Here is a 19748-nt window from a genome sequence, read left to right on the forward strand (position 1 = left end):
CTGGAGAGAAGCTTATATCAACTTCATCCGGGACCAAAGACTACCAGCGGGGATGGACACAAGAAGCGTAGGGGCAGCTCGTGTCATGAGAAGAAGCAAAGTTTTTGTCCTGGTTGACAATAAACTCTACCGGCGTGGCACACGATCAGGTGTACTTATGAAATGCGTCACGGGAGAAGACGGCTACGACATACTGCGGGAGATACATGAGGGCGTATGCGGCAACCATGCGGCTTCACGAACACTAGTGGGGAAAGCATACAGAGCTGGTTTCTGATGGCCCACCGCAATATCCGATGCTTAGGACCTCATGTGGATATGCCAAAACTGTCAATTCTTCAGCAAGCAATCTCATGTCCCAGCTCACAATCTTATCACCATACCGCCATCCTGGCCATTTGCTTGTTGGAGCCTTGATATGATTGGGCCCTTTACAACGGCGCCAGGTGGTTTCACCCATGTATTGGTAGCAATCGACAAGTTTACCAAGTAAATCGAGTACAAGCCGATAACCAAGCTCACGCCAGACAGAGTCGTTGATTTCAGCTCTGACATCCTGCATCACTTCAGCTTCCCGAACACCATCATCACGGACCTGGGATCAAATTTCACGGTAAACCAGTTCTGGGAGTTCTGTGAAAATGCGTGCATCGATGCCAAATATGTCTCCGTTACACACCCAAGGGCCAATGGTCAAGTCCAGAGGGCGAATGGCATGATAATCGAGGGCCTCAAGAAAAGACTCTATGATGAAAACAGCAAGAAAGGAGAAAACTGGATACACAAGTTGCCACATGTCATCTGGGGGCTTAGGACTCGGCCGTCCAAAGCCACAGGCAAACTCCGTTCTTTCTTGTCTACGGCTCCGAAGCAATCTTGCCGGCTAACATCATATGGAAATCCCCAAGGGTTGAAATGTACAATGAAGGCGAGGCGGATGAAGCAAGGCAGCTAGAGCTTGACTTTGTCAAAGAGGCTCGCTGCACTCCTCTTGTTCAGTCAGCACGATACCTACAGGGGATCCGCCGATATCACGACCGCAACGTCGGAGAACGGTCGTTCAGTATAGGTGATTTGGTCCTACGCCGCATTCAAGACGAGTCTGGCTTACACAAGCTCAATTCGAGGTGGGAAGGATCGTTCATTGTCAAGTAGATTACAAGACCGGGGTCTTATCGACTACAATACCCTGAGGGCCAGGACATCCCAAATTCTTGGAACATTCAGAACGTGCGCAAGTTTTACCCATAAGAAGACGTGTAGGGATAGTTGTTCTCCTAGCGCCTAGGCGGTTTTCTTCCGATTCAATTTGGAGGCTATGTGCTGCAGAATCTGGAATGTAAACTTTCTGTTAAAATACGGAGGCTGTAGCCACGTTCATGTTTTTACAAGAATTGACTTCTTGCCATGAGCATGACAGTCGTTATGATGATGATCGCGTTTTTTCCTAACAGGTTAGATCCGCTCGATTGGATTTTATCTAACTTGTTGGACGGGCTCACATGAGGAGCTATATCGACTACTCCCAGAGTCGCTGCACTCGGGGTAGTTTCGACTTCTTGCCATAGGCACAACAGTCGCGCGAAGATGATCGCGTTCTTTCCTAACTGGTTAGATCCGCTCGATCGGATTATATCTAACTTGTTGGACGGGTTCCTATAAGGAGCTATTTCGACTAATTCCAGGGTTGTTGCACCTGGGGTAGTGTCTACTACTTAGGCTATGAATATGGATGACAATCCAGAAGTCACAAGGCAAAATGAGTATAGACGTCAATGACAGATATATTACAAGGAGAAGAGTACTTGTTTTTACAACATCTCAATCCTGTATTACACTTTCTACTATTTTTTCAGCTATAGGCCGGGCTTCTAGGAGGTATTCGCTGAACTGCTCTTCAAAGCAGTCTGCAGCCACACCCTATGCGAATACCTCTAGTCGAGCCTGAGGCCAAAAGGACTTTACAAAACTTAGCGCGTGGCTGACACATATGGTGGGGGCTTCAGTGATGAAACTGAGGACTTTTGTGGAGCTCCGAGGAATCGCTCCAGCAGGGATCGCCCGTCTGCTTCGCCACCTTCCTACAGATCCACCATGTCAACAAGCTGTTGGGTGGCCCCCCTAAGGTCCTCCAGCTCCTTCTGGCGCTGCTCCTTTTCTTCACCCAGCGTCTTGATCTGCTGAAGGCAGTCGACGAACTGTTGTTTAGTGTCAGCGATCCCCTTTTGCAGCCTCTCGATGCCATCTGTATAGTGATACAGCATATTCTTCATGTTAGTAAGCAACTCTTCTTTATAGGTTAAGATTTTCCTAAGCTCTGCGGTGAAGATAGTTTTCAGAACTCAAGACAAATTGCTAAGACAAAGTACTCGAGCGAGCAAAGGACTTGCCTTGGCGCGCCTTTTTCTGCTCCTTAAGCTGTTCTTGGAGCTCGGAGTTGGACTTCTCAAGACTGCGGAGATCGTTCTTGAGAAGCCATATTTCTCGTGTCTGCTCCTGCTTCAGCTTGTCGAGTTCTCTCTAAGGATATATGTTCCTTCGCTGTTCTTTTGATATGCGTTGATCTTTTGCTTGAGTTCCAGGAGGCCACTTTCGACTACTTTCAGTTTCTCGGATTTTTCTTGGGAGAGTTTGGCCACATCCTGAATAGGGGGAGACTGAGGAGACAAGCAACTCGACAAAGCATAATGGCAGAAGAGCAGTCATGCCTTACTAGGGTAAATTTGTATATCTCTTTGGAGATCTTCTGAAAGTATCGCATGTTCTCGACCGTCAGGAGAGGATCATCCACTAGATTTTTGGTGATGATGTTCTTGTATCCACTCCCGGACACCAGCAGATCTTCAGGGTTTCTTGAGGTACCCACAGCTTCGTCAGTTGATGGTTGTGGGGCACCTGCAAGTTGAAATGCATTCAGTACATGAAGTCTGCGGTCTAAGCAGTTAGCCGTGGGAGGTCAGACGCTTACTTGTGTCATCCGCAGGAGTGGCATTAGTGGCCTCGACTTGTTCATCACCACCGGCGCTGGCTTCGGGTTGCTGGGGCTCGGGAGGTGGTGGGTCGGACAGCGTCGTGTCCTCCTCGGGGAATGGCGGCTCGGGGGCTGGAGTAACCGAGACAGGCTCTGACTTAAACCCCAAGGCAGACACAGTCCTAATGAAGCAGAATCATTTATATCATTAAACAAGTCGAAAAGAACAGAATATGCATTATGAAAAAGGATCTGCACTTACAGTGAAGATTTCTTCATGGCGGATTTCTTTAGTCTCAGGGCCCGTGGTTTTATAACCACGGTACTCGTTGCCGGTGGTGGGGTCACACTAGCCGATGGCGAGGTACCCGCCACGGCAATGGTTACAATCCCTGCTGAAGTAGTCGATGGGTCTGGCCCAGCAGTTTCTGCGGCACCACCTGTTGGAACATCATCCCCAATGAATTCGGCTCTGATCACCTTTTGGCGCTTGGGGTCGGGAGGAGAAGCAGAAGGATTGCAAAACAAACAATGTAAGCATTCAACAACTCCAATATTTGACAACTCTACAGAATAGCCGCTTCATACCTGGGGTTTTTGACTACGTGCGCTTTACATCTGCGCACTACTGGACGACCCTGAGGGACCAGTGGCAAGGCTTCGGCCAACTCCACGGATGATCCGGGGGAGTTGTTCTTCTTTGCCTTCCCTTCGGTTACCCTTTCCGCCAGGGGGCTCCCGCTTTCGGTCGTCTCGCCATCGGGCAGAGCATCAGATGCTTGACCTTTTTTCGCTTCCGCCGCGGCGCTGGGAAGAAGGTGGTCCGGTCGGGGGATGTCGGGTTGTGGTGGATAACTCCAGTACAACTCTGTGTGTCCCTGCAGAGGATTTTTTAGTGAGCGGTTACAGAAAAACAGAACTTATTCCAAAGAAGTCGAACACTTACTGGCTTTGGAGGATTTTGTGCAGAAAACAATTCCGGGACGTAAGGAACTGCGTTCACATCCAGTAGCACTCGCTTGACCCGGATGAGCGTGGCATCGTCAGTCAGCTCCTATGCGCACATCCAAGACGGGTCTTCAGCACCTATGTACTCGAAGCCTAGCGGATGGCGCTGTTGGATTGGCTGGCTCCGGTGTTTGAAGAAGGAAAACATTACGAATGCGCCAATCACGCTATTTCTTTATGGGCTGCTATGATGGCTAGCAACTCCTCGACTTGATCCATGTCCCCTCTGGTGAGTTCGGTGTTCCACTCTGGCCTCATGACAGGGGGTTTCCCAGATCTTTCAGGAAGTTGGGGGATATGGTTTCCGATGTAGAACCAATGGCTCTTCCATTCAGGAATGTTGGAGGGGAATTTATAGGAAAGGTATCTGTCGCCAGCTTGTTGTCTAAGCTAGATGCCGGTGCCCCCTACAACGGATGGTTTTTTTGAGGTGGGTTGCGGCTTTACCCGGAAGAGATAGCGGAAAAGATCCCAATGGGGTTCAATTCCAAGAAAAGCTTCGCAAAAATGGATGAAGATAGCAATGTGACAGATTGAATTTGGGTTGAGGTGATGGAGCTCAAGCCCGTAGAAATAAAGAAGGCCCCGGAAGAAAGAGCAAGAGGGGAGAGCTAAACTCTGTTCAGAAAAGTGGTAAAATGAGATGATTTCGTCCACATTTTTCATTTGAAGAAGTTCGTGAAAAGAGGGGCGCCAGTTGACAAGACTTTTCTCCTGAAGAAAACCCTCGAAAACAAGATTCATGAGTTCGTTGTTGGAGCACTTACTGTAAATCCATTCCTCAAATGGCGGCTGCGATTCTTTCCCCTTCCCATCCTTCTCGTTGGATCTCTTGGGCGCCATTTCTAGATCTGCTTGCCATGAGTTGCTCGAGGGCTGCAGAGAAGGGGCGGAGGGATTCGGCTAGTTTGGGGGTTTGACAAAGGGGTGAAGGCGGAGCACAGATCTGATTGGGGATTCGGAAATCTCTTGGTGGATTGAAGATTGAAAGCACGGGTTTTTACTTCTAGTTACTGCAGGGTTAAATAACCAGCGGTGGAAGTTGAAGAGTCGTCACAGGGAATATTCGTAAGATGAGGGGTCATTTGGTGGATTTTTTAGAGAAATTATTCGATTAACCATTTTTTCAGGGTTAATTGTCCCGAAAAAAGGGGGTTTTTGAATTCCAAATCTAACTTCCATCATCTGTACCATCACACCAATTATTTCTCAAGGGAACATTTTTTCACTGCATGCCACGGCCATTGGATCCTTTTTTCCAAACCTGAGAGATTGGAATTCAAGGCTCGGGGGCTGCGGGATACGTGGCATCGACTACTTATTTTTCGAACATATTCGTAAGGTAAGTAAGGAAGATTCAAGACTAATGTGACCCTCAGCATGATTCTTCGATTCAACCTAAGGCTCGGGGCTACTCCATATGGAGTGCGATTTTTCATCGCACACCATATCAAAGAAGTAATTCGGGGCATGAGCACCTCATAGCTTCGATGCAACCAAGGAAGTACTCGAAGAAGAACTTCAAGATGGAGCTTCAGAAGAAGCCGAAAACTACTTCGGAAGTACTCGAGGAGCCTGCAGTACTCAGCTACGAAGAGCTCGGGGGCTTGTCAGACCCGGGACTACGGGACTGTGTACATAACATAGTTCATATAGGATTAGGGGATAGGACATGTCCTATACCTTATCTATGTTGTACTCTACTCGCATGCGAAGTAGGACTAGCCGATACAGAAGGAAGCTACTCGAATTGTACTCGAGTACTGTTCCTAGGCTAGTGTTGGACTAGGATTCATGTAACCCTGTCCTCCTGGATATATATGGGCGGGCAGAGACCCCCTCAAAACATCAATCAACACCCAAGGCAATACAAACCACCATACAAGATGTAGGGTATTACGCATATCGCAACCCGAACCTGTCTAAACCTTGTGTTGCTTGCACCTTCGACTTTCTGATCTCGGCGTCACCCTTCCTAAAACTTACCACCTCGGTATACCCCTCGGTGGGCAGGCGGTAAAACACCGACAAAGGGGAATTAACCACTCAAGTGGAGCTCCGCATCCCCCATCCGGTCTGGAAGAATGGGGATTGTCTCCTCCCTGAGGTTGGCGTCCCGGGTGACCGGCGGGGCAGCTCCACGTCGGCGTCTCCGGTAGCGGTGGCGGGGCCTGCTGCTGTAGCTGGGGCGGTGGCGATGGCGGGGCCTGGTGCTGCTCCTGCTGGGACTGCGGCCGGACCGGCGCCTGGCGCTGCTGTGGGGCCTGAGGTGGCGGTGGCGGTGGTCGCTGCTGTGGCGGAAACCGCTGCGGCTGCTCAGACCTCCCCTGCGGCTGCTGCTGGCGATGTGGCGGCGGCGACGGAGCCCGGGAGCTACTCTGCTCCTATGACTCCGTTGTCTTCTGGTGCTTGGGGTTCGGCTCCCCCACAAAGGATCCATCGCCGCGACGGAGCCTCCGTGACCTGTCCTCCTCGTGGTCCTCGCTGCTCCGAGAGCTGGCCACCTCCGGCTCCTTCCCTCTGCCGGAGGGTGCCGGAGCTCCGTGGCTGGACTGGTCGGAGTTTGGATCGACGTGCCGGGGGCTGTTGGGCGAAGCGCCAGGGATCTGGATGCCGCGATTGGGGTCACCCCTCACCTGCCGGACCGCCAGGCCACCGTCATCGAGGGTAGGCAGAGACGCCTGGATCGCCATCCGCATCCCCTGGTCTTCACACAGAGCATTGATCCCTCTCGGGAGCACCAGCAGCTCTAGGGCGTACGCCTCGCCGATCATCCCCCGGATCAGGACCTCCAGCTCCGCGTCGGACAGATCCATGCCGGCCCCACGCTCAATTCTGCTGCAGTCGTTCACCCCGGTGAACATGCAGACCATCCTGGATCGCTGTTGCAGGGGAGCGATGCGGCGCCTCAAGAAGTCGCCCAGCACCATCATTAATGTAAGGCAGCCCCTCGCCAGAACCTTGACCCGGTCCAGTACTGGGTCGAGCTCTGCCGGTAGGGATGGCCTGGCTTTCCAGCTGTTGCGATCGAGGAGGGGCCCTCGGGTCGGCAGCTCGAGGCGGTCGTTGGCGTCGGTCATGGCGATGACCCAGTCTGTGCGCCAGTCCTCCCACTTGGCGCTAGAGAAGGCGCTGATGTAGGAGCTGGACATCCCATGCTTCAGCTGGAAGTAGAAATGCTTGCAGATGGTGATGCAGGGGCGGACTCCCATGAACATATCCATGAAGTGGACGAACACCGACACGAGGAGAATGGAGTGGGGGGTGAGGTGCTGCAGCTGAAGCCCGAATTCCTCCAGAAGCAAAAAGAAGAAGGAGGAGATCGGAGGGGCTAGCCCGCAGGTGATGTACGAGTTGAAGAGGATGAATTCCCCCGCAACCAGGTCATCGAGGGAACTCAAATCTGCCCGGATCTTCCTAGCAAGTTCCGGCGCGGTCCAACCAAGGAGGCGGCGCACCATGTCGAGCTGCTCTTGTCGCTGGAAGTGGCCTGGATGGCTGAGAGGAGATATGGTGGAGATTGCCGCAGATGCGAGGGAAAGGATCGTATGGAAGTAGGAAGGGAAAAAAGCACCGGGCGAAAAAAGCAAATCACAAAGGTGCGAGAGAAGATGAAAGGGCGCAGCAGCGTCTGGAGAAGGCAAGTGCGAAAAGGTTGCCAATCCCTGCGGCGCATGCCTTTAATAAGGCTGTTCCCCCTTTGAACTCCACGGCGACCGGGGGAAACCCGAAGAGTCGATCGCACCAAGCGCTCGCCTCTTACCCCTATGACCGGTGGGCCCGGGCCCGCCAGTCATAGGCATGGTCGCTGGAGGCGGGAAGAAAAGGTGGAATCTGAACCGCCAGTACAGCGGGACGTGCGCGGATAAGACGGGAGTTTATCCGTCAGACGCGTTGAACGCGGGCAGTGGACATTGCTTTGGAGATCTCGCCGGAGGAGAAAGTCCTTCTTTGCCCCTTCGCAATGGGAGCAACCAGTCCACCCAGCGCAACACAAGATTATGGTCCCACCCGCGGGTTCGTATCTCACCCGAGGTGGATCCGAGGGCCTCTGTCGGTACATACAGACAGGGGTACCTCCTACTAGAGTATCCAACCCGAGGGGTGGGAGGTTATCCGTAACCTCGCACTAGGCTTCTGGGCGATAGGGCGTAAGGCCCGGGCCTGAACACTGGGGGCACAGTCTCCGGACCTCCTCCCACGTACTTGCAGGTCCGGTGCCTTCATGTGCCCGCAAGAACGAAGTGCTCAGAAACAGCTACCACGGGCCCGAACCACCGCGGGATGGTCTTCGGCCCCCACATGTGGAAGCCGGACCCCCAGGGGGCCTAAGCGCCTGAGCCAGGGGAGCCCGGACCTCCCACCCCACCAGGGAGGGGGTCCGGAGCTGCCACGTGCCCCTGAGGAAGCGGCCGCTAAACCAGCACCGCCACGTGTCCGGTGGATACCAGCCTTCTGCGAGAAGCCAGCCCAACTACTGCATTAAATGCGGGTGGTTCGGGTGCGCGCACCCAAGACAGAGCATGGGCTGCCCTCTGACACGTGGGCAGGTATGGGTGACAGCACGGTAAGCCCGCCAGTTACCGAGGCGGTGTGCTAGTTACCGAGGCGGTTCGCAGGACATCAGGACGTATGGTCACATCACAGCGCTGCGCACGTGCGTGAAGAGTTATTATGACCTGCTGCAGGAAGGCTACAGTGTGCACTGCTACAGTGCGCAAAGGCTACATCTCGGTCTCTGCAGGTCAGTATAGCCCCTTCGCCTATCAGCGGGAGCTGACTCTACACCGACAGCACAATTCCCCCTACGCATGTCAGCGGCAGCAGACCCTATGCTAGCAAGACGGTACAAGACCATATCCAGACAGAGGATACGCACGGAGGCCGACGAGGAAGATCTCCGAATCTAAGGCATTTAAGGCTCCAATGTGTATGTTATTTAATATATCGCTGGGTCCACCTATCGGGACCCCGCTCAGTGTACGTAGGGTCAACGGTTCCTCCCCCAAACTTACAAACAATACATCACACAGTGGACGTAGGGTATTACGCTCAAACGGCCTGAACTACTCTAAACTCTAAACCCGTGTGTGCTACTCGTATTCATACGTCTCTGGATGGAGCGTTCCGCTACCAGGTGCTACCTGGTTGGAGAAATCCCCCGACACCTTCAATCCGACGGCTCTCAGTCTCTCACTCATCCAGGTTCACGTGCGCTGTGGACATGCACGCTCGCCGCCCCGATCGCCGTGCGCCGATGCCTCCATGGCCAATAACAAAATGTTGCGGCCACGGCACGGCTTTGCTTCTGACTTCGGAGCTCTACCTACCTCTCTACCTCTGCGGCTCCGCGCTTGCGAGCCATGTCACCTCGACGCCTCCGTGGTTCCTTCCTCGAGGCGGCGCCGGCCGGCTCCAAAGTCTCCAATAGTTAAAGCATGTTGTTATCTATAAAAATGAATACGTGGTACATGAAAGTTGCACAAGAGATAACATGTCTAATAAATTGATATCATACTGTATTGATTAAAGTTTATATGGTTTCATACGGATGCACGGTGGTAAAACGCTCAAATTTTAGCCTTAAATAATTAAAGGATCGGGATTTAGAAAGGTCGGTCTCTAATCTTGTATAATTTTAAGCTAAAGGTATACAAAAATCAAGTTGAATTGTGAAGACAGCACTAGGGTCGCGATCTATTACCATCCCTGGAAGCACCTGATGTGCATAGTTGATTTTTATTTCTTCACGTTATCGCCTAAAAAACTTGTTTAATTAACCATCCTGCCATCCTACGTATATAGGCTTTGGTCGTAAGAAATTGTTGCAGGCTTGCAGCCATACTACAACAATCAAATGACGAGGCGGCTGCAACAAGCTTCACCGAAAAAGCATGCTAGAGATGCGCTTTGGATTACGTGGCTCGAAGAAAGTAGTTCATAGGCTTGCTGAAAGCTTGGTTGACAATAATCTCGCTATCATGCAGACATACTTCTAAGAAGTCCTAGGGTCTTAAACAAATTCTTGTTTCGTTCACATAGTCTAGTAGCAAATTCGGTTGTTTTTAAGTAGCTAAGAGCATCTTCAAAAGTAGGGCTGGAAAAATTGCTCGTGGCTCGTTAGCTCGCTCGACTCATAGCCGGCTCGGCTCGGCTCAGTCTAATTCCTAACAAGCCGAGCACAACTTTATGCTCGTTAGTATAACAAGCGAGTTCGAGCCAGCTCGCGAGCTGCTCACGAGCCGAACGAGCTACGCGTACAACATGATTTCCACCTTCCTTATAGGCCGTCTAAAAGCCAAGATTCAGTATTTTCTTTGTGCTTGTCCAATGCCCATTGAATGGACCGATCAATTTATATATCTGAGAGATCAAGATTTAGTATTTTGTAACATCTTTGCTTATGATAGGATAGCTTATGGTCATATGTTATTGATGGAACATACATGGTTGATGAATCATGAAAATATCGTCAATGAAACTATATATGGTTCTGAAAGTATGGAAATAGAATCATATATTATTCTAATATATTTTTATTTGATCTATAGATATATATCACTTTAGGAGAGTACGTCAGTATTTGGCTCGCGAGCTGTCCGAGCCAACTCACGAGCCGGACTGAGCCGAGCCGAGCCGAGCCGAGCCGGCTCATTATCCAGCCCTATTCAAGAGCATATACTACCTCCATCCAAAAAGAATGCAACTCTCGTGTCCTAAGAAGTTAAACAATTTCAAGTTTGACCAAATTTATAAAAAATTTATTAATATTTATATCTTCAAATAAATAGTATAAAAATATATTTAATAATTATTTTACTGGTACTTATTTTATAGCATAAATGTGATAGGAAAGGAGAGTTGCATTATTTTTGGGCCAAAACGCAACGGTTTCTCCATCCCACCTCATGAGTTGGAGATGCCCAAAACCGGCTCCACTTGTGGACAAACTGATGCCTGGTTTCGTTCGGCTCCCAAATTGGCACTCACGAACTGATGCCTTCGTAGTACCAGGCTTCCACGAGGGCGCCAGCCCAACCACGTCGACGGTCAAAGTCAACGCCCCGGCGGCCAGTTCTGACATGCAGCAGCGCTGGCCATCGACGTGGCACGTCGAGCGGGACGCTCCCCCTCTCTCCCATGGGCCTGGACTGACACGATCTGCCCTCACCTGGCGCCGCCCGGCGCCGTCTCGCCGGTGACCGGCAACTGCCGCAGCAGTAGCCGCGCACTCCCCTCGAAGTAATGGCGGCCACCAGAAAGCATGCCGTTGCCGGTCTCCAGCACAAGGCACGGCGGAGCGGAGCGGAGTCCGAGGCCACTGTCCCCCGGCCCCGTGAGCCTCGTGACGCAGCAGTAAATGGGGCGCTGGCCGTGGCCGGCGGGGGCGACCGATCGAGGCAGGAGAGGAGAGCAGCAGCAGTGGATACAAACCAAGAGCGGCAAATTTGCTTCTGCTCAAAAGAGCTCAAAAGATTAAAAGATGGGCTCAACGAGGAAGAGATTGAAAAAAAAAAATGAAACTTTGTGACCATTCTCGATGGATTTGATTCATTTTCGTCAGTGTTTTTTCGATGGCGACGGGCCGATGGAGAGGGAAGATGGTCTCCTCTCTCTCATTGTCGGAGTCTCAACCATCAACCTCTTGAACGAACAACCAGACAGGAGCAGCGGAACTATCAACGTCAGCAACAGCGTCTGAATTGAATGGGATAATGGGAGGAGCTTTGACACAGCGCTGCGAAAGATCACGACGACCAGGTGACGGACTGGAACAGGAGGGAGTCGCGCCGGCGGCTGGCCGGCAGGTCAACGCCGGTAGCACTGCAGGTGCAGGAAGAACCCGGCGGGGGGCTGGCCCTTGCTGGCCATCTCCTCGTCCATCCACACCCGGCCGCCGTCCCCGGCCCCGCGCGCCTTGACCATGAACTGCGCCCCGCCGCCGCCGGGGGACACGCCGGCGAACCACCAGTCGTGGACGTCCCACATGACCTCCACCACCGCGCCGTCGCCCAGCACCGCCGTCCGGTTGCCGCGGAAGTTCCACTTGACCCGGCGCGCCTCCACCACCTTCTTGCCGTCGACGCTGACCGCCACCTCGCCGTCCCTGGAGGGGCCGCCCCACTCCTCCCCGCGGCACGCCACCGTGACCTCGTGCTCCGCGCCGTCGTCGCGGAACCGGCACCGCGTCGTGTGGACCAGCTGCGCGTGCGCGGTAGCGGAGGGAGGGAGGGCCCCCGCCCCGGGGCCGCGGACCTGCTCGCGCCGGCTGAGCAGCGCGCGGCGCGGCGCCGGGGCGAAGCGCCGCCCGAGCTCCCGCGCGCCCTCGCCGCCGCCGAGGAGGAGCGCGAGCTCGCCGTCCGCGACGACGGCGAGGTAGTAGTCGCGGGAGGGCTCCGGCGCGCCCGGGTGGTGGTACTTGGCCTCCGCCGTGTCCCAGTAGATGGACACCGCCGTGCCGGCATCGGTGGCGAAGGACCGCGTCCCGCGCTTCTTCTGCAGGAGATGCTGCGCGGCGGCCGCCGGAGCCGGCGCCGCCGCGGTCGTCCGGCGCGGCGTGCCGAGCGGCGCCGGCGTCGCCAGCGGCAGCGCCCGGGATCCGTCGTCGACGGCCACGGCGAGCCCGGTCGCGCCGGCAGCAGCAGCCGCCGGCGCGGCGGCGCCCCGGGTCCAGGTGACCCTGATCCGGAGCTCCTTGCGCGACGACAGCGCGACCCTGTAGACGCTGGCGGTGGCCGCCTGGAGCGAGCGGTCGAGCGCGGCGCCGGCTCCTCCGCCGCCGGCGGCCCCGACGGCCAGGCTGACGGCGCCGTCGCCGAAGCAGGAGAAGTCCCGCATTGCGCCGCCGGCCGTTTCCTGGAGCAGGCGAGGCGAGAGGGAAGGGAAGGGGTGGGAAGGCGACGACGGGAGCGAGACGAGACGACAGAGTCACACGCGCGCACGAGGGTCGACCTCGGCAGCTGCCAAGAGGAGGCAGGCCGGGTGGAGACGAAACGGAAAGGCGCTGCGTGTCTGTGGTGGCTTTCTGGTAGGAGCTGGAGGCGGAGGCCAGGCTCACGCTAGTGCACTAGCACCGCAAGAATGTTTTGGATTGACAGGAACATGAACAAGGAGGAGCAGCGCTCGAGCTCGAAGAGGAAACGGATCAAAACTCAAAAGATGCTGCCGCTGCCGGAAGAATTGAATGGGCTACGTAGTAGTATGTTTTTTGTTCTTTTTGTGGTTTGGTTAGCTTGTTCTTGTTTGTTTTTTCAGTATTTTCTTTTTCTGCTGATGAGGCGAGGTTGCAAACTTGCAATGTATCCAGTCCTGTATGCACATCCGCGGTAGAACGGTTGGGGCTGACGCATTCAAGGCGTGGTGGCCAGTGCCTTGACTGGGTTAACGAAGCCATGGATCGGTGACGTGGATTTGCCCATGATCAGTCCCGTTCTCTCTGTAGGATGACATCACGGCACAAAGAAAGGAACAGCGTACGTGCACATCTATCCAACGCATCGATCTTTTTTCTTTTTTGCTCCTTGATTGCAACGAGAACTTTTTTCACCGAACTAGACACAGCAGCAGCGCAGCAACCATGTCGGCGCAGCTTTGGAGCTGCGAGTGCAGGGGGTGCCGGCCGGCCGTTCCGTCAGACTCGCGGCACCGATCGATACGGCGGCGTGCGACCGTGCGCGATCTGATCTGATCTGGTCGGCACGCCCTCGCTCTCCCCGGTGTCAGAGGCGATCATTATGCCAGTGTCCCGACAGCCGGAGATCAGAGATTACTGCGTGCGTGCGTGTTCCCATCGATGTGCTTCCTGTCCTAACCGCGCATCATCAGCCTCCCCTTCTTTTCCCCATGCCTGCTGCCCGTCGACGACCGAGCACACCGGGGTTTAGGGGTTACCGTGGCATTAGTATCGCAGCAAGTCAAGACCGGCCCGAGTCACCGCCGCCGCCGCCACTCCTTTGTCACGGCACTAACCGATCAAGAATGGCCTAACCGGATTAAATGCGTGGCGACTGGTGAGAGAAGCACGACGCCGCCGCCGCCGCCGCCGGCCCGGCCGTCCACGGCTTGTGATGGGTACGTACGTGCAGTGCAGTCCTGTGGAAGCGACGGCTCGCGCATGGATGAAGGTGCTAGCTTCTGGTCTTATTCTGCGATTGGACATAGTCGCATAAACAGGATCATATCTGCGAGTGAACGCGCCCGACTTATGGCCCGGCACGTTCAAACCGGCGCATCTGGCACGTTAGGCTAGCAACGCGGTGCGTCGTCTCGTGACCGCGTCGTCGTGGATGGAACAGACATCCGGTCGTACGGATACGTAATTGCTGGTAAGGTTCCGTTCGGTTACATAGGCTAAACTTTAATAAAAAATTTAGTCTAAAATTTAGCCTTTTTTATATTTGAATATAAGGGTTAAAGTTTAGCCTGTGGATGTAAAAAAACTTCTTTTAATTAAGGTCATCTAATCCACCTTCAATTTTGAAAGGGTAGAGAGAGTCTTTTACCATACTGGATCACTTTTAGCCCCATTTAGCCAATCTTGGAGGGGCTAAAGCACTAATTTGGGCTAAAGTTTAGCCTCTTTCGCTATTTGAATACAAGGGTTAAAGTTTAGCTTATGGATGTACAAAAGACTCCTTTTAATTAAGGTCATCTAATCCCCCTCCAGTTTTGAAAGGGTAGAGAGAGTCTTTTATCATCCAGAATCACTTTTAGCCCCATTAAGCCAACCTTGAAGGGGCTAAAGCGCTAATTTGGGCTAAAGTTTAGCACTCCACTTTTAGCCCCTGTTTGGTTCTCCAAGACCCTCCACATGAAGCCACTTAGGTCCTAAGCGGACACTCTAAAAAATAGATGAATCCTAGAAATTCTCACAAAAATTAGAAACATACAGGCATCAATCCGGCAGCTCTAATCATAATAGTCATTGGATCTTTTATCTTTTCTAATAAATTACCCACCTCTGCCATTATGAAAATAGACTAAAGTAACCCTCTAAACATGTATCTAAATTACCCACCTCAGCTATTAAAAAAATTTAAAGTAACCTTCTACTCTTCGTGTAAATTACCCACCTATACCATTCTAAAAATAATGCAAATAAACTCCTAAATTTATATATAAATTATCCAATTATGATATTGTTAAAAGATAAAGTAACCTGAATCTAAATTATATAATGGTAACAAAATATTAAAGTGCACCAATATAAAATTCTAAATTACTATTTCTATCATTATTAATATATTATTTATATAAAAATACTACCCACGATGACACGTATTCATGTACGATGGAAGAGATAAGAATACCAGTTCGCAAACAAATAGTTCAATTAAATATATATCAAACATACATGGAGGTGTGATGCAAACTGAGAGCCCGTTTGGGAGAGCTCCGGCCGGCTCCGACTCCTCCTGATAAAACAAACACTGTTCACTGGAGCCGGTTTCCTCTCTCCCGGACTATATAAGGGCGGGCAGGGGCCCCCCTCCAAACATTAAATCATCTAAGACAATACAAATCACCACACATGACGTAGAGTATTACGCTCTCAGCGGTCCGAACCTGTCTAAAGTTTTGTGTTCCATGCACCTTCGAGTTACTGATCTCGGCAACACCCCACCTACAATCTACCACCTTGGGGGTATCCCTTAGTGGGCTTGGAGGTTAAACACTGACAGCTGGCGCCCTAGGTAGGGGTGTTTATCGAGCATCCACCGGAGAATTCGATGGCATCTTTCAACTTCACCAGCGCTATGCCCGATGTGGGCACATCGTTCACCTTCGGCTCCTGGGTCTGCATCCCCAACGAATGTGGAGGTTTCAACAGCCACCTCGCCGACCCTAGGGAGTCGAAGGCATCTGCTCCAACACCCTACCGGGACATCGACGCTGTCACCGATGGTTTCGGCAGAATCCGGCTTTCCGATCTAATCGGAAGCTACGCGAGCTGCCTCAAGGCAATCTCTCATCCCCGGATCAGCGACGGCGACCTACTCGCCGGAATAGACCAGGTGGACTCCAGAATTGTCGGGTGCATCAAGCTCGCGGAGGCTGCCCTCCAACATTCTGATAACTTGGGTCCCTTGAACCAGAATCGCTCTGTGATACCTCATCACCCTCTCGCCGACACCGGAGACATCTTTTCTTCAACCAATCGAGTCGGCCAAAACATCACTGCATGCATCAAGCTCGCGGAAACTACTCTCCGGTGCTCCGACTCTAAAGAGTTGGAAGCGTCCATGGCAATCTTTGATCATGACCTTGATGACTTCATCGACGCACTTGATGAGCTACCACCTCCCGGACCGAATTAGATTCGGTTTGGGGCCACGTGAACTAAGCCCCTCTTCAAATTGGAGGAGGACTTGGATCACCTACTACAACTTAGGAAAGGAGAAGCCACCGTACAATGGGAGGCTCCCCTCTTCGATAACTCCTCTAGGCCCTTATTAAGCGGCCGCCAAAGCCCAACGATCGCATCAACTCAGTCGGCGCGGGCTCATGCGTCAGAAGGCCATGAAACACCTCGAGCTATTTGACATTAGCTTACCTCTCTATGACATCGACTCCGATGAGCTCCTGTTGTCCATATTTTACCGCCACGCCCACTGAGGGGTACCCCTAGGTGGTGAGTTTGTAGGTAGGGTGTCGCCGAGATCAGGAACTCGAAGGTGCAAGGCACACAAAGTTTAGACAGGTTCGGGCTGCCGAGAACGTAATACCCAACGTCCTATGTGTGGTTTATATTGCCTTAGGTGTTGATCGGGATGATCTTGGTGATCTTGTTTGGAGGGGTCTCTACCCGTCCTTATATAGTATGGGGGGACAGGGTTACATGGAAATCCTAACTGGATATGAGCTCACGAGTCCTACCCAAGTACTTTTTGTGTAGTTTCCTTCTGTTCCGACTAGTTCTACTACTGTACGAGTAGTTCTACTATGTTATGAGTAGTTACAACCGGTGTAGGGCGTGGGCCATATCTCACCCTTATCATGTAAGATGTACGCCATGTGCACAGTCCCGTGGGCCCAGATCTGATAAGCCCCCGAGCTTTTTATAGTCGATGTCACACCCGGTTTAGAAAAGGTAACCGAATACATCCCATATATGTGCCAGGATCAAGTTTCGCACATACAGTAGACGTCACAAGTGAATACCCAAAACAATGCATTAACGAAATAGAGTATAATAGTACTTTATTACATGACCGACAGTCTTAATATTAAATGAATAAATAAACGTCGATAACTACCTGCGGACTTCAACTTCACAGGCAGATGATCGGGAGACACATGCCTAGTATTCTTCGAAATCTTCAGCGAACACCGAACAATTATCTTGTTCTGAGCATCATTATTTTTGATAAAGTAAGTGTGAGTACACTTATGGTTGGTACTCAGCAAGTGGAGTAAATTATATGACATGCAAGGCTATAATCAAGGAAAAACTGACATGGTTTGACCGCGATAAGTATTTTTAGTTGGTCAAGTTTTATTAAGCAAGCATTAACTAAGTGTAAGTATATACCAACCCTTAAATAAATAGATAGATAAGTTAACAACAATATAAATAAATAAAGAACATTGATTTAGATCATCTTTAAGTCCAATTATCATGTGAGTGTCCAAGCCGCTCTTAACCGTGAGCACAACTGATATATCAGTTTTCACTCTGCACAGGTTGTACACTTTACCCACAATTCGTGTTTCCCTTGATAACCGGGTTTGCAAGACCCTTAAACACTTCCGAGGTGAGTGACCGGGATTCACTACAAGGTCTTTACAAAGATTCCCTAACTTATGACAATCCACTAAGGTTTCAAGTGAAAGCGGTCATAACTCTCCCTAATGAAATAATGCCTTAGCCAAGGACCACATATATCAGTATGCCTCAAGAGGACCGAGCTATACCCCGATGATGCAACCCCTCTTGCCCTTTCGGTAAGATTATCATAAGCTAAAGTTTCTAATTAGTTAGCCAAGATCAGAGCCATGTAGTATTGTGGTTGCACTATTTTGCTGGGTGGTTCGCCATGTTCCAATTAATGCAATGATCTTAATCATCATCAATAAAGTATTCCATAACATGTGTAAACCAATGTAACATGATTTCCAGGTTATCCAACCAAAATCTAAGTAAAAGCAACTAGCGTAGCTACAACATAAATATAATAACCCAGGTTTAATTAAGGAAGTTCAATTAGAAACTAGGCACGTCCTTAATTTGGGATCCATCACATTCTAGACACATGCATGCATATAAAGTAAATGTGTGTATTTGTGATGTTATTGGGACTGGAGTATGATCAAGGATCACTTGCCTTCGTTAACAAATTGCTGCTACTCAGAAACGTCTTCAAAGCTCGGTTCTTGCGGACCCTCGAAGTGCATATCGTCTATCGTAGCACACAAATACATACAAGCAAATAAATATAATAAATAAGAAACAATACACCAATCAATATAAATAGAGCGAAATAATGTGATAAATCTACTGCATATGTCGTAAGGATCGCGTGAGCGCAAGAATCGATGAAAACGGAGTTAAAACGGAGAAATTAGGGCTAAAACATGATTCTAGGACTTATCTGCAGAAGATTTGAAACTAAAAGGGCTCTGACAGAAGAAGCCGAGGGCTAGATCATAAATAAACCTTAGACCTAGGGTGTAGATTGAAAAACAGAAGGGTTAAGAATGGCGGGTTCTATTTTAGAAAAGGGCCTAAATAGAGAAAAAAAGGATCTATTCGCGATTACTTTTGAACTCACGTGGACTGCGGGTTGATTTCAGAAGAACTCAGGGGCTAGACACACAAAACCACCTCGGGTTGACCGGTATTAGATCTGTTTGACTCGGTCTAGGACTGATCTAGACCGTCGGATCTAGATCCGACGGTGGGGAAGCGGGCTAGCGGCATGGGCGGCTGCGCGGGGCGCCGGCGGCGAGGCTAGCGCGGCGGCGGCGGCGACAGCTCACCAGAAAAACGCGATTACGCGTTCCCGGCCACAGCTAAGGCTCGGGTTTGGACTGGGAGGTAGCACGCGTGAAGGGGAACTCAAGTAGGGGGTTTGGGAGAAGCGACGACGGCTGGAGACGGCGGCCGGCGGTGAGAGGCGGCGCAGAACGACGGTGAGCGGATTAGCGCACGGGGAAGCGGGGAGAGAAGAGATTAACCGGCCGGGGAGCATCATTATCCCGCAGCGAAGCTTTGGCGGCTGCTTGCGGCAGCAAAGGAGCAGCGTTGCGGCGGGAACGACAGCGACCGAATCTTGGGGGGGGGGCGGCGGCGGCGGCGAAGATCCCTCGGGCGACTAGGGTTTTAGGCAACGGCGGTTGCGGCTTGTGCGGAAAATCCCTAGGGCACAGGCGGTATTTATAGGGTGGCCGTGAGGGTGCCTTGGCGTGCGGGCCTGAGGCCGCGCGGCACAGAACGACACGGGGGCTGGCCGGACTCGGACTCAGGTCCGAGTCGGGCTCGGGGAGGACGACGAGCCTGATAGGCAGGCCCCGCCTGTCAGTGCGAGTGGGAGAAGGAGAGAGGCGCGCACGAGCGGTTTTGGGCCGGGGCGAGGGGCTGGGCCCAGAAGAGAGAGGGGGAGGCACCGGGGAAGAAGTGGGTCGGGGGAGGCTTGCTGGGCCGCGCGGAGTAAAGGAGAGAGGAAGGAAGAGGAAGGCCATGGCTGGGCCGCGCGGAGGGGGAAAGGGGTGATGGGCCGGGCCAGCTGGGCTGGGCCGTGTGGTGGGGAAAAAGAAAGAGTGATAGCTG

At 51.9% G+C, this 19748-nt stretch overlaps 1 protein-coding gene across 1 annotated transcript; it reads right to left on the reverse strand.

Annotated features, from left to right (window-relative positions):
- Positions 1 to 11497: 11497 nt before the first annotated feature.
- On the reverse strand, positions 11498 to 12817 carry LOC112880883. Its single transcript, XM_025945615.1, has 2 exons — positions 12302 to 12817; positions 11498 to 12181 (listed from the first exon to the last, which is right to left on the reverse strand). Exons 1-2 carry the CDS (start codon positions 12815 to 12817, stop codon positions 11789 to 11791), a joined length of 909 nt encoding a protein of 302 aa, XP_025801400.1. The 3' UTR covers positions 11498 to 11788.
- Between the last annotated feature and the right edge of the window lie 6931 nt (positions 12818 to 19748).

Source organism: Panicum hallii, chromosome 2 (assembly GCF_002211085.1).
Source record: "Panicum hallii strain FIL2 chromosome 2, PHallii_v3.1, whole genome shotgun sequence".
Classification (NCBI taxonomy): Eukaryota; Viridiplantae; Streptophyta; class Magnoliopsida; order Poales; family Poaceae; genus Panicum; species Panicum hallii.

Excerpts from the sequence above, each read along its gene's own strand:
- LOC112880883 (XM_025945615.1), bottom strand. The coding sequence starts at position 12,817 with ATGCGGGACTTCTCCTGCTTCGGCGACGGCGCCGTCAGCCTGGCCGTC. Across the intron at positions 12,182-12,301 it reads TCCTCGGCGGCGGCGAGGGC|CTGGTCCACACGACGCGGTG; the intron begins GCGCGGGAGCTC and ends GCGCACGCGCAG.